Consider the following 14,967-nt stretch of genomic DNA (forward strand, 5'->3'; position numbering starts at 1 on the left):
TCAATTTTTTAATGACTTTTGATAATTACTATTGAAACAATGACCGAACTTATAAATAAAACGTATATGCATATAATGTGGGGAGAATGAAAAGTTGTTTTTTCTACCACTCATACAATAATAGACAAAATCAAAGGGAAACTAGATCCATTCGTATACAGCCTAAATAAAAGGGGGGAATAAGATAAATTGGTGGTAGAGGTAGTGCCTACACGAACATTAGGATAAATACACTGAATCCCCCAATTCCTTTCTATTGGTTGCTGTTTACTCTTACTTCACTCTCCTTGTTTATTTTCATCTGCTGTTGCCCTGCCTTAATTCGATAGAACAGATGATTAATTTGTCACATAATGTTTATGAGTGTAATGGCATTGTTTCTTGTATACCTTGTTTTTATCTTGATGTAATTTTGTTGGTAAAAATGGACAACAAATACATTTTTGCAACCACGTAAAGTGTAAATCTTTCAAATTAGGCAACCAAATCCTTTACAACTTTTTTTTTTGCCTTCGCACTTCCTTGATTTCCACACATTTGAAAGTTTTCAGATATTATTTCATACCACAACCACTACAACTCACAACCATCGAGTACATTTATCATCTTCTTCATCCCTGGATTGATTTTCCATTTCTCTGCACAAACTAGAACTACTGAATAGCAACCAACACTTACATTCTGGACCGATAATTATCACACAAACATGGCGTATAGATTAAATCCAGTCGATGAGGACTACGTACAGGCAAAGGTAAATAAAGATAAACAGAATACAACCACCAAACTCCTGAAAATTTTCAATAAAAACCCCACAAATTATTCTAATGTTAAACTAGAGGAATTTAAACCTTGGATAACCGAAGAAATCAATAAACAATTACCTGACGATGACATAGTGATTGACTACATTTACGAATTGTTGCAAGACTATGGAAATGAACCAGGCAGGGAGTTTCCCGATATTTTGAATCTAAATTTACAATTGGCAAATTTCTTGGGAGAAAAGGAGTCAAAGGTGTTTTGCAAACAACTATGGTCCTTGATTCTAGAGGCATCGAACGAACCTGATGGTATTCCTGCAGTCTTTAAAGAAAAGAAGGAAAAACCAACCATTGTCCAGAAGAATGAGGAATCCGAGTCCACACAAAAGACAAGAACAAAAAAGACAAACTATAATAGAAGCTCTTCTCTTGTGTCCAACCTGGATAGGAAACCTCGAACAGTTGTCAACAGGGAATATGAACATCGATATACCACAACAACAACACCAGATTCCCAACACAGATACAGGTCTAGAACTGATAGAGATAGAGACGAATCAATATATAGAAGAAGGCATTAGTTTTGATAACTGTGTTGTTTTACTAATTTGAGTGTAAAAACAAGTTTATATCCACACACATAATTACAATGTATACTTTAGTAAAGTCGTGTAAATATCAATAATGACATAGTTTTTTTTTGTCATTCCGTTTCTCCTTCTATCTCTCATTTGGACAACGAAGAACAAAAAAAAAATTAAGCAAAAGGCGTTCACAGAGTGATTATCTGAGTCGTTCATACACCCAAGAAGTAATACACATTATATAATAACATAGAGTTAAAGATGTCAGAGCAAGCCCAAACTCAGGTCTCTGCTGATCAACAGCAACACCAACATAATCACCACCACCATCATCATCATCACCATCATAATGAAAATCAATCGCAACAGCAAGTTCCGATCGACCCCGCTGCAAATCCAGCAAATAGAATAGGGCGGTATCAAATTCTCAAGACATTAGGTGAAGGGTCATTTGGTAAAGTGAAATTGGCTCAACACTTGGGCACAGGTCAAAAAGTTGCTTTGAAAATCATTAATCGTAAAACATTAGCCAAGTCTGACATGCAGGGTCGTGTTGAAAGAGAGATTTCATATTTAAGATTATTGAGACACCCACATATCATTAAATTATACGATGTCATAAAATCCAAAGATGAAATCATTATGGTTATTGAATTTGCCGGTAAAGAATTGTTTGATTATATTGTTCAAAGAGGTAAAATGCCAGAAGACGAAGCCAGAAGATTTTTCCAACAAATTATTGCTGCTGTAGAGTATTGCCATCGTCACAAAATTGTCCATCGTGATTTAAAGCCAGAAAACTTATTGTTAGACGACCAGTTGAATGTTAAAATTGCTGATTTTGGGTTATCCAATATCATGACCGATGGTAATTTCTTAAAGACATCTTGTGGATCTCCTAATTATGCCGCTCCGGAAGTTATTTCTGGTAAGTTGTATGCTGGTCCAGAAGTTGATGTTTGGTCAGCAGGGGTTATTTTGTATGTCATGTTGTGTGGTAGATTACCATTCGATGACGAGTTCATCCCCGCCTTATTTAAAAAGATCAGTAATGGTGTTTACACTTTGCCTAATTATTTGAGTGCTGGAGCTAAGCATTTGTTGACAAGAATGCTTGTTGTTAACCCATTGAACAGAATCACCATCCATGAAATTATGGAAGATGAATGGTTTAAACAAGATATGCCAGATTATTTGTTACCGCCAGATTTATCCAAAAACAAGAATAGCAAGATTGACGTTGACGAAGATGTTATCCGTGCATTATCGGTGACGATGGGATATGACCGTGATGAAATCGTTAATGTAATTGAAAAGGCAAACAAACAAGTTGCTGCAGGAAACTCATCGTCTCAGCAATCGAAATCAAGTAATGAGATATTAGATGCCTATTTATTAATGAAAGAGAATCATGCATTGGTGAAAGACTTGAAAAAGAGTAAATCAGAAAACATTGAATCATTCTTATCCCAATCTCCACCACCAAGTCCATTCCCTAACGCAGGATCAACAAGCTCGGCTCCTGGTGTGCAGCAATCTTTAACTTATCAAACATTAGCTACAGTGCCTGACTTGTCAACGTTACCAAATTCGACCATTGCCATATTACCAACCAGTTTGCCTTCGATACATCGAGCCTATATGGCCGAAACTAAACAGAATGGTGATCCTCTGCAACAACATGCTCCTCCTCCAACTAAGAAACTGAAAACAAGATGGCATTTTGGAATCAGATCAAGATCATATCCTCTAGATGTAATGGGAGAAATTTATCGTGCCTTAAAGAATTTGGGCGCGGAATGGGCCAAGCCTACTGAAGAAGAATTATGGACAATAAGAGTAAGATGGAAATATGACACTAGTGCACAATTTGAATGTGGTAGTGCACCAAATTTGATGAAGATGCAAATCCAATTATTCCAATTGGAACCAAATAACTATTTAGTTGATTTCAAATTTGATGGTTGGGAACTGGCACATGGAAATGCAGGTACCGATTCTCCTCAAAGTCACAGACAACAAGACCTAGATGAAGTTGGGTCATTCTCTGCTTATCCTTTCTTACATTTAGCTACTAGATTAATTATGGAATTAGCCGTAAATAGTCAAAGTGGATAAAATAAAGTAAGTAAGTACTAGCTTAGATTGGATGTCAGCAGATATGTAATATGTATGATAAATTCACAACCCATTTTTTGGATTTCTTACGCCAAAAATAATGTAAAATAATGAGCAAGCCAACAAGTTTATCGATTTTCGTGTTTCGTGGTATTTGGAATTGTCCATTCATATAAAAGAATTCGAAACTAATTAAAGATGAGCATAAATTTGTGGTTTTGGTGGTTCTTGTGTATTTGTTTACCATACTTCCTAAATAGGGTAAATTATTTGCCTATATACAGGAACTACACAAAAAAAAGCCAAGTTGTTTTCATTTTTTTTCCTTTGGAAAAGAATAAAAATGGCAGCCAAATAAAATTCTCTACTACTACTAGTACTACCAGTACTACTACTACTGTTAATCATTTTTACTATGGCTTTGGTGTTGCTATTTTTTTTTGGTTCTTTTGGTTTCAAACACAAACAATAAATTCAACCAATTTTAATGATTCAACTTTCAAGAAACAATTAAAGAAAGATTATTCAAGACAAAAAAAAATTAAATACAACTTCAACTTCTTTTTCTTCTTCTTCAACTTGTTTAATTTATATCAATTCGTTCGTCCATATACCTTGACAATTCTTGATCGTATTCGAAATTAAGATTACTACTATTAAGAACTAATTGCATTTCAATCAGTTGATTCCGAAATCTCCAAAGAAATTTTTCAATCAACATCCTTACTAGCAAGCAACCACAACCTGAAAAGATTTGTTTTTTACTTGTTCAGTATTCTAATAATCATTACCTACACATTTTCATCCAATAGCTTTAGAGTATTATACCAAGTATCTTTTGCACATATTCCTCATAGTCAATTACGTAAAAAAAGGTGTGCAAAGTGGAAAAAAAGTTAGAGAAGAAAAAAAAAAGAAATAATTACAGTAGTAAAGGGGTGGTAACTATTGAGTGTTTGACATTACGACATCCAATCAATTAGGACCTATTCATTTACTTTTTGCAAATACAACCATCGCCAGTCTAGTTGAACAATACATAGGACATATAAAGTCCATACACCCATTTGACAAGATTATCAGTACTGTCAAGAAAACTCACTATAAAACAACTACTTTTAGACGATGATACTGATTGACTTACTTGACAATTCAGGCACTAGTATGCCAGCTGACACCTCGATAAAGCTACATGAGGTGATCAAATTTATATCTAAAAGTAAGAAAATGACTGTTCTTACTGGAGCAGGAATATCATGTAATGCGGGAATACCCGATTTCCGTTCATCAGATGGATTATATAACATGGTGAAAGCCAAACACCCCAAAGCAGTCGTCAGAGGTCAAGACTTGTTTGATATTTCTCTATTCCGAGATGAAATGTCTCTTTCTGTATTTTGCACCTTTATGGAATCATTATACAAATCATCATTGAATGCTAAACCAACAGAGACTCATAAATTTATTAAAATATTAAAAGATAAAAACAAGTTATTGAGATGCTATACCCAAAACATTGATTGCATAGAGCAACATATTAATTTAAAACTAGGTATAAATTTGCAAGAGTTTGATAATAACAAATTCAAGCAAGTTTGGAACCAATTAGATGTTGTACAGTTACATGGGAACTTACACAAATTGTCATGTACTAATTGTTTCAGTCAATTCAATTGGAACGAGGAATTCCAAACCTTGTTAGCCAATGGGCTCAATCCAGAATGCTCTAAATGCATGGACAAATACCAACAAAGATTATACCTGGGCAAAAGACTAACAGGACAAACAATTGGGTTATTAAGACCTGATATTGTATTGTATGGAGAACATCACCCTCAAATGGAAATTTTGACGCAAGGGTTAAATTCTGATTTGAAAAGCAGACCTGATTGTTTGATTATTATGGGGACCAGTTTAAAAGTTGCTGGTGTCAAGTCATTGGTTAAAAGTCTAAGCAAAATTATCCATAACAAAGGTGGGAAAGTGATATATGTGAATAAAACTAAACTAAGTGCAAGCTCATGGAAGAATTATATTGATTACGAAGTGGTGTCAGATTGTGATGAGTTTGTCAGAATGTTGAAAACGGAGATTCCTGATTTGTTTTTGACGCAAGAACAGTTGGATTCAGAGAAATTGAACCAAGTTGCTGTTAAGGGCAGCAGTTTGAACAAGCCAATAGTCAAACCAGAAGCTAAAGTCAAGATTGAACCAGGAATTAAACAAGAAGACGCTATACAATATTCACCTGAGAGAGAGGTAACAATTAAACAAGAGGTAAATATCAAGCAAGAGCCAATAGTCAAACGAGAGGTTGAGAGTGTGAGTGTCAAAGAAGAGCCAATTCCCACACCGCCTACAACTCCACACAAACCAAAACAAGCAACTAAACTAAAAAGAAAGCTGCCTGATGAAATCAGTGCCAATGAAGTCCATTCAAGAGTTAAAAGACTACGTCCAAGAAATGATCAATTAAGCTCTCCTGCTTCTTCCATAAATGGAAGCGAAGAAGAAGAAGAAGAGGATGAACCTGTGGCTAAAGTGCTATTTGAAAATGCTAGAAAAGGAATTACTTTGGATCAGCATTAATGGTTTCAGAGTTGGAAATTATGTAAACATTATGTAATATTAATGAATCAATTGCAATGACTGAATGTTATGACACACACATATATACCAATTATAACCTGTAGAAGATACTTTTGTTGAATTAATGGCAAATTTCCGATCGTTAGTTTTTTTGTTTAACATACAATGCGCAGCGGTTCGGACAATAGTTTTTGTTTAAAGCATTTTACACTTTAATATCGAGGGCTATTTTTTCTTTCCTGTCTCTCCGCCCTTTTTTTTTTTTACAGCAATCATTTCTTTTCCCATATTATACAACACTTGTGTCGCATCTTAACCTGACGTTGCATTATAAAATCAGTTCATAGATATAATCAAGCATATCTGACAATCAAGTTATTCCAGAGGATTTTTCGTCTTGTTTATTGGTGTCAGTTCTTGCCTAGATTCAGATTCATCCCGCGTTAAATAACAGCAATTTGTTTTTAAACAAAATGGAACAGGTGTCGTCTATTTTAAGTAACATATTATCAGTAGAAGAGGGGACAACACAATCACATCCACAATCCAAAACACTGCTGAATCGTAGTTCAATTGATGAGTCCCTGGAAACATTATCAAAGAAACCACAGCGAAGATCCAAAGATTTTGATTTTTCTTCATTTTGGAAAACAAGTGATAAAGAACAAGATACAACTAATGGCGAAGACAGAAAAAATGATTTTGAAACTATTGGAGATAAGACATCAAAGAAAACACTATCCAACTCCTTAGAGCTGGAAGGCAATGCCACTACTATACCATTACCAGCCCCAAGTTCGTCTTCATCAGCACAATATATGGCAGATAAGTTAATGGAGAAAGTGATTTCAATGATGATTTCAAATGAAGTGGTTGATGAACAAACAAGCAAGATTCTTCAAGACCGAATAGAAATGCAGAAACAACGTCCGCCATTGAGTATTGCCTTGATGCAGAATAACAGTAATGAGTTACACCGACGCAATTCCGATATGTATATTTTCATTGATCATGTACAAAAGTTTTTCAGTTGGCAGGATCCTTTCTATACAGTGGCATGGTTGTTAATTATTACTCATTTAATTTTGAATCCATATTTATTTACTGTTTTGCCATTAGTTCAATTGATCACTTCAACATTGGTGCCACATTATTTAATGATTTATCCACCAGATGGTGTTGCCAATCAAGAATATTTGGAGGTAAACCCAAAACCTTCAGACAAGCCATTGAATTTATACAAGGTACCTAAACCTGTTCCCTTGTTTTCTCGTGAATTTTTCATGAATTTCACAGACACCCAAAATTTTATGACTTTGAATATCAAATTGTTTGATTTTACAGTATGGTTAACATCGGATTATTTATATTTCAAAAACGAACAAATCACATCGGGAATATATGTGATTTGCATAGCTATGATATTTGGGAACCTATATTTATTGCCATATATTGTTCCATTCCTATTGAATCATTTTATAATTGTACAACTATATTTCATTTTTAATATCTGGGCAATCACAGCAATTTTACATCCTTATCCACGAGGATTGTTATTAGAATGGATCTATAAAGAAGACACGAGGTTGAACGTACAACATTTTGTTAATAAAATAGAAGATAAGTTGACTAAGTTTATTGTGAAAACCCCCACATTGGAACAATCCATAACAAACACGGATTTACAACATACAACTAAAGATATTGGATCAAGTAACGAAATTTTGGAAGATAATGATACTAAATATGTTGAGATATATGAACTACAAAAGTTGAATACTAAGAATAAAATGTGGGAAGCTGTTGGATTTACACCTAATTTTTATACTACAAACGATGTGATTCGAAGATATAACAGTGCCATACAAGAATTAGAACAGAATGATAAATCGCATACACATTCTAATGAGGACCCGCAAGAACCTCACAAATTACCTTTGCTTAAACGAGATACACTCTCTGAGATTAGTCCACCACAGAACTACAAGTTCATCCCATCAGAAAAATGGAAAATAGATTACGATATTAGTACTTGGGTAGAAAATAATTTAATTCAAGATCTTGTTATTATAGATGACGATGAAAAATGGGCATATGATGTGATCACTGAAACAAATCAAGACCAAAAACAGGAAATAGAGGGGAAACAACTCGATAAGGCAATCAATGAAATGACTATGAATGAAATTGAGAAATTTACAGATTTAACAAAAAGTACAGAGTTCTTCCGAAGAAGAAGATGGATTCGAAAAGTGACAAGAATGAATTATAAAGATCTTAAAGAGGAATCGGTGCCAATAAGTTCTATTAGTGCTTGGGTATAAGTTTTTGGTGGTACATCAACGTGAATGGACGACAATATTTTTGTGTGAAATGGTTGAATGATCTTACTATTATCAGATTTCAGTTGAAGGCAGTTTGTAATAGATTCAAGGTTTATTAGTCTACGCTAGGGTTGAGAAATGTGATATTGATACCAATAAATGCATAGTAGTTGATAGATTATTTGTTTGTTTTCCGTTGCCGTATATTAAAAATAATATCATTTGCTTTTGATTTTGGCGAAAACTATGGAAGAATTCACAATCAAGTAAAAATAATATCTACTTTGTGGAGTTATAACTCTTTTTTGTATTCAACCAATTATTGATCAGGTAATTTTTTGAGACTCGGTGGTATGGTTGGAGTAATATCCCTTTGATTTTTGTTAGGAATGACTTACGAAATCGGTCTTGTAAAATACAGGCTAATCATGTACATTATTATCTCGTAGTGCTAGCGAGGGCCAACGGAACTTTAAGTAGCAATACCGATTTACAAATTAATGTATTATTGTTAAAAAACAAATTTAAATAAATGTCACAAAGTCTTTACCTAAAAAAATATTACTTATAAAAACTATATATCTTTTACATCAGCCATACCAAAAGAACCATTATGGTATTTGTTGATGGTGGTCCATTAGTGGTGTCAGAGAAATGGCAAAAATTTTCAAAGAGGTATCTTGATACTCATCTCATTTTATTTATTCTAAATTAATTATGTATTCATTTGAAAATCATTGATTTTCAAGAGTCTATCCTGTAACCCCAGAACAATGAATTTATAAAGTGTAACAAAAGATGAAATTATTTTAGATTTACATTAAGAAATGCCAAGAATAAATACAGCCCTAACCAAAAAAAAACCAATTTGCTATATCATTATAATAGAAGTTAATTTCTTTTCTCCAATTATCGATAATCATCTGTATCACATTAATAAACGGCAAATACTGTGATTGGATGAACCCTAAAAGTTTTTTAGTACATCGATTGAGATTTTTTTGTTTTTGGTGCCATGCAACACAAAACTTAAACAATGTGATTAATATAAAACTTGCATCCCCCACTCTTCTGTTACCAATTCTACTTAGTGAATATCATCTTCATCGACCCCCCACTTTCTGACTGAAAAAATTAATCATCTGTATTACTAGGGCTATTAGTAGCGATGTTAATTATGAATTGTGTCAAAATTATATTTCTGCCAATCAAAATACATCAAAAAAAGTCTTGTCAGGAACAAACGGGCCGAGAAAAAACAAAAAGCAGCTAAAATATTTTTTTCTTTGTTGCGTGTACGTGCGCTTTGATGCGAATAGACTGATTAAATAGATAAAAATAGTTAATTCCGCTTTCGACTATGATCGGATCGAAAACACTAAATCTTCTCTTCCTCAAATGGTAAAAACTTCCAAAGACTAATATAAAGAAAACTTAAAATAACTTTGCTACTTAACCACATTTAAATATAAAACGAATTAGACATGTTGTAAATTAGTACAGTATATACCAAATTCTATTGTATTGCTTCTTAAAGTTCGTACAATCAGATAAATCAAAGCAATTAAACAATGCTTTCCCCTTTTTGTGTCGCTTTGATCGTCTAGATTAATTGAACAAAAAAGTGCAAATCTATTAATTAACTATGCTGTTTGCGTTATGTACATTACTGTTTATAGTTAATAGACTAATTTTAAATTAAAAGAAGAAAATTTTTTCATGACTTTGATTCAATGAGCTTCTTATTGGCTAAATAACTTTTTACTCCACTTCTTTCGTGCTCTATTGTTCTTCCTATTTTTTTGTATATCACCCTCCAAAAAAGTTATTTTGTATAAATAGGCAACAATATCCCTTGAAACAAAGTCAGGTTGTAACTCTTGGTCTTCTCTTTTCTTTTTTTATAAATACAGATTTATCAAGGGTTAACCTCTATTGTTCCATCACTTCCAATGAATCTCGTAATTGCTTACTTTTTGAGTTGGGTCTTTTTCGCAACAAGTGTCAAGGCAGGTAAAAATGCCAAATTCCAACTTTATGGTGATATCACATACTTTTATACCTGTAACCTTCAAATAAGTCTGTCAGTTTCCTATTGTGCAACTCCATATAATGCTACCTGTTTATGTGCCAATAAAAACGCTTTAGCTACATACGCTGGTTGTTTGGCCTTTGATAATCGAAACACAACTACAGCCGTAAATTATATGATGAATTACTGTGAAGAAAATGGTAATGTCACTGTTGAAAAAGATTGGTATGAGAAATCGTACCAATATTTTCTTTCTAATGCCAAAACTGAAAAAGAAATCCCCAATTTCAATAAAACTATCCCCATTGATGTGCCATTCAAACTTGATGAAGCTGAAATGAAACTATATGAAAGAGCCTATAAACAGTTTTTGGGTAACTATGATGATTCCTTGTATTATGGAGCAGGTATTTTGGGTTATTGGTTATTAATTATGTGTATTGGGGCTATTGTCAATTGGGGTAAAGTTATGTTTCCAAGTTTGACCAAGAAACTAACTTCAAAACCTATTAACTTGTGGAGACAATACGTTTCCATGCCAGCAACTTTCCGCAAAAAGAAAGCTGAAGAGCTTAGAATCTTTAAATTTTTTGATTCTTTAATTCCATCAAGATTTGAGTCAATCGTTATTTTTCTATTCTATATTGTGGTATTGATGATCCATGCCATGAACATGCATTATGTTGATGGTGATCCAGTGTTTGAAAATAATAAATATAATTCACAAGCAAGAAATGTTGCTGATAGAACAGGTATCACTGGAACGATAATGATGCCATTAGTTTTTCTTTTTTCAAGCAGAAACAATTTCTTGCAATGGTTGACAGGTTGGAATTATAGTACTTTTGTCACTTATCATCGTCACATTGCCAGAGTCATGTTTATTTTGATTGCCTTGCATTCTATTCTTTTCACTGTCTTATTACGTGATGATATGAGTGAGTTTTCTGAAACATATATGATTTGGGGTGTTCTTGCTACTGTTTCTGGTGGGATCATTTTATTCCAAGCAATGTTATTTTTCAGAAGACGTTGGTACGAGATATTTTTGCTTATTCATATATTATTTGCTGCATTATATGTTGCCGGTACTTGGATTCATGTTGATGAATTAGGGTACGTTTGGTTTGTGTATCCTGCTGTTGCCGTATGGTGTGCTGATAGAGTAGTTAGAATTGCTAGATTGGTGATATTTGGTTTCCCTAAAGCCCGAGTCTCATTATTAGCAGACGACACTATAAAAGTGGAAATTCCTAAACCAAGCTACTGGAAAACTATACCCGGTGGTCATGCATTTATTCATTTTTTGAAACCTACATATTTCTGGCAAAGTCATCCATTCACTTTTGTGGAATCGCCAGCTGATACTCATATTATTTTGTACTGTAAAGTCAAAGGAGGTATCACCCACAGTTTATACCAATTGTTAGTACGCAGCCCTGGACAAGCCATTACCATGAGAGTAGGAGTCGAAGGCCCTTACGGAGAACCAACTCCTGCTAGATATGCCGATACTGCTGTTTTCATTGCTGGAGGTAATGGTATTCCTGGTATTTATTCAGAGGTTATGGATATGACTCGTAGAATGCCAAATGAAACCAAGAACGCTATGAAGTTGTACTGGATTATTCGTGACTACAAATCATTAGAATGGTTTAACGATGAGCTTACTTTGTTAGGAAACACAAACATTGAAACAACAATTTACGTTACCAAGCCTGATTTATCTAATTTGTTAACTGGTGATGGTAGTGACGATACTAGTTCCAAAAAGGAATCAGATAGTCAAGATATGAATCTCGAGAGTAAAGAGTCGTTGCAAGGTGTTGACTTGGTCAAATCTAGATTTTCACATATCACGTTTAAGGAGGGAAGACCAAGCATTGAAGACATAGTTGACTTAGAAATTAAAGAATCAAATGGATCTGTTGCTTTTGTTGCTTGTGGACATCCAGCTATGGTTGATGAGACTCGTTACTTTTGTTCAAGAAATGTTGACAACCCTCAAAAGAAAAGAGTTGACTTTTATGAACAAGTTCAAGTTTGGACCTAGAATGATAGTATTATTTCCTAATAATTTTAATATTGTTTTGAAGATATATGGGGCGTGGGAATGGCTGTGTATCTTTGTTTATAGTTAGTATATGTGTATACATACGTTAATAGAGTAACATATTTAGAATGTTACTTGTTTTTTGAATATAATTTATATAAAAAAGTAGAAATAGCTTTTGGATAAAATCACGTACTTTTATAGTTTTCAGTTTTGCCGTCTACTTTATGACTTATCTTTTTGACATTATATGTGTAGATTTTGTGTAATTTACATCAATGTACATTTTGACAGCTCAAGGGTGTGGCTGAAATTTCCGAGTCGGAAACAATCAATAATTGGCTAAAATATATTAGCACAAGCTTTGGTGAATTTTTATCACATGTGAAATACAACTGATTTGCGCTGATTTAGGTTTAATACAGAAGACGACAACAATCAAGTGTCTTCGTCTAAGATATTCATTGGTTCTTTTTATTTACTTACGAATTTATCGTAGTTTGTAATCATTTGGTAGGTGATAATGCATTCTTGATCAGTTCTACTGATCTGCAAAATTTTTTAAACATTGTTGAAGAAAATTCCTGTAAAATCGATCCAAAATAAAACTATTGAAGAGTATTCATGCTTAGATATGTATTTACACATTTGCAACTGCTTGTATATCGCTTAAACCTTTCTCGAAAAATACTAATCGTAATTGAAGATCAAGGCTTTGATTGATTATGTTAATTAGAATTTTGACTCTAGAATTATTTGCGTCCTTTGTAATACCAACAATTGTAAGCAATTTGTATACAACATTATTTCAATTTGAAGACTAATCAAAGATTTACTTGCTTACACTTGCAAGTAAATCGGAATCGGTGATGTTTGAATTGATCATTCGATCCGGTTGTCAAACATACTTCATTTGTATGCAGATACTATGGCACTACTTTTGCGCATGTACTAATCATATATGTATAGTAAAACTTATATTGCTTGCTTGAAGTACATACACACAGTACGGTAGTTTTGTGTCTTCTCTCTTATCTCTTTGATCTTACGATTAATCTTCCAATTAACAATATTAATGAATAAATACATTGTTGTAAAACAGGATCTGCAATATTTTATGTGCAGTCCTTTCGAATTCAACTCAGAGAGTTCGACGAATCCTTTATCATTACTATTTTATTATTCTCTATTATATACTACTTCTCTTAGGATAACTATTCATACTTTTATTACTTACAATTATTATATACTGATAATTAGCTTCGAATCTATAGAAAGTTAGAGCAACACATATTATCCGTCGTAATATCTAATTAATAAAACCTAGGAATACTTCAACATCTCAAATGTGGGTACCAGAATTAAAATTGATTTTCACAATTAACAGAGCAATTTAGTGAGTCGACTATGCTATTAATTTAAGTAACAACAGTAATCTGTCGGTATCGTATCTGTAAAGTTTTTTCATTTTACCCTTCTAAACCATTGAATAAAACTCGATGTGATTGGTTTGTAGTAGAGAAATCCAATAAAACCTTCTAAAGTTGGAACGCAAATAATAAAACAATGAATGAATATAATGAGCTCATTTGTTTTATAGATTAGGCTTAAAACAATGAAGAAATAACAGTATATGCATTTCACATTAAATTAGAAAATTTCTCAACTGTCTTGAGGAACCGCCCGGAACTAAATTACCTCAGATTACAAATTTAAATTATAATGATTGGCTAGTTTCATTGGATTGTAGAAATTGCAAATCGGTTAACATTTCACGTGAATCTAAAGATAGTTTGACTTCTCTCAGTTAGTATATTGCAATTAGATGATGAAATAGATAAACACACGACCTTCCATTTTGTGATGGGTACAACTAAAAATAAAAACAGCCGTTCCTGTATATTGCTGGCTTAAAAAAGATATCACAAAATGCACTTTTGTGTGCACCATTTTTCATAAAGTACCCTAATCATCATTCTTTGTGGAACAAGGCGGGAAAGGGGAAGCTCAGTAATGCAACAACAACAAAAACAACATCGATAACTAAAATTTCAATAAATTGACATTAGACAAAATAATGACACAAACATACATCAACAAGATTGCTAACAATGGAGAGAGAGATTTATAATTCCCAAATTAGGACTAAAAGTTTTTATTATTGTTTTGGTTTTTGGTTTCAATAACGGTAATTACTATGATTGGCTAAGTTGCTTAACCTTCTATCCCTTGTGGACATGTTAAAGCTCAATTACGTTGATTTTTAAGTGTACTAGCATTTGATGAAACTCAAGGAAAGAACTATTCATTCTGACTATTCTAATTTGTGCCTCTCAACTGTTATTGTGTGTTCAATAACAGACTAAACTGAAATTTCATTGACTCCTGTGCTTTTTCTTCCCCCACACAGCCTTCTCCCTTCCTCGCCGCCCCCCTTTCAACCAATTTTTGAAGGATTCAAAAGCAATTTTAAGGAATCAAATCTGTTTAATTCAGTTGAGTC

The 14,967-nt window shown here is 33.3% G+C and overlaps 5 protein-coding genes across 5 annotated transcripts, besides 1 other annotated feature; all 5 read left to right on the forward strand. All coding sequences in view use genetic code 12, as the record gives it.

The window, feature by feature from the left end:
- Positions 1-706: 706 nt before the first annotated feature.
- CAALFM_C501310WA (uncharacterized protein) lies at positions 707-1,345 on the forward strand (the record flags this gene model as incomplete). The annotated part of the gene is made up of 1 exon (XM_710608.2): positions 707-1,345. One exon carries the CDS (start codon positions 707-709, stop codon positions 1,343-1,345), a length of 639 nt encoding a protein of 212 aa, XP_715701.2.
- Positions 1,346-1,609: 264 nt separating this feature from the next.
- SNF1 (AMP-activated serine/threonine-protein kinase catalytic subunit) lies at positions 1,610-3,466 on the forward strand (the record flags this gene model as incomplete). The annotated part of the gene is made up of 1 exon (XM_710606.1): positions 1,610-3,466. The coding sequence occupies one exon, from the start codon at positions 1,610-1,612 to the stop codon at positions 3,464-3,466; it is 1,857 nt and encodes a 618-aa protein (XP_715699.1).
- A 1,125-nt stretch (positions 3,467-4,591) lies between these two features.
- HST3 (NAD-dependent histone deacetylase) lies at positions 4,592-6,055 on the forward strand (the record flags this gene model as incomplete). Its single annotated transcript, XM_710604.2, has 1 exon — positions 4,592-6,055. The coding sequence occupies one exon, from the start codon at positions 4,592-4,594 to the stop codon at positions 6,053-6,055; it is 1,464 nt and encodes a 487-aa protein (XP_715697.2).
- A 473-nt stretch (positions 6,056-6,528) lies between these two features.
- CAALFM_C501350WA (uncharacterized protein) lies at positions 6,529-8,379 on the forward strand (the record flags this gene model as incomplete). Its single annotated transcript, XM_710603.2, has 1 exon — positions 6,529-8,379. The coding sequence occupies one exon, from the start codon at positions 6,529-6,531 to the stop codon at positions 8,377-8,379; it is 1,851 nt and encodes a 616-aa protein (XP_715696.2).
- A 1,952-nt stretch (positions 8,380-10,331) lies between these two features.
- Positions 10,332-12,464, forward strand: CFL4 (ferric/cupric-chelate reductase; the record flags this gene model as incomplete). Its single annotated transcript, XM_710602.2, has 1 exon — positions 10,332-12,464. One exon carries the CDS (start codon positions 10,332-10,334, stop codon positions 12,462-12,464), a length of 2,133 nt encoding a protein of 710 aa, XP_715695.2.
- A 1,089-nt stretch (positions 12,465-13,553) lies between these two features.
- Positions 13,554-13,801: a long terminal repeat ((iota-5a) Long terminal repeat (LTR); about 251 bp long, 13 copies per genome).
- Positions 13,802-14,967: the final 1,166 nt, after the last annotated feature.

The sequence above is a fragment of the Candida albicans genome, chromosome 5 (genome assembly GCF_000182965.3).
Source record: "Candida albicans SC5314 chromosome 5, complete sequence".
Taxonomy (NCBI): Eukaryota; Fungi; Ascomycota; class Pichiomycetes; order Serinales; family Debaryomycetaceae; genus Candida; species Candida albicans.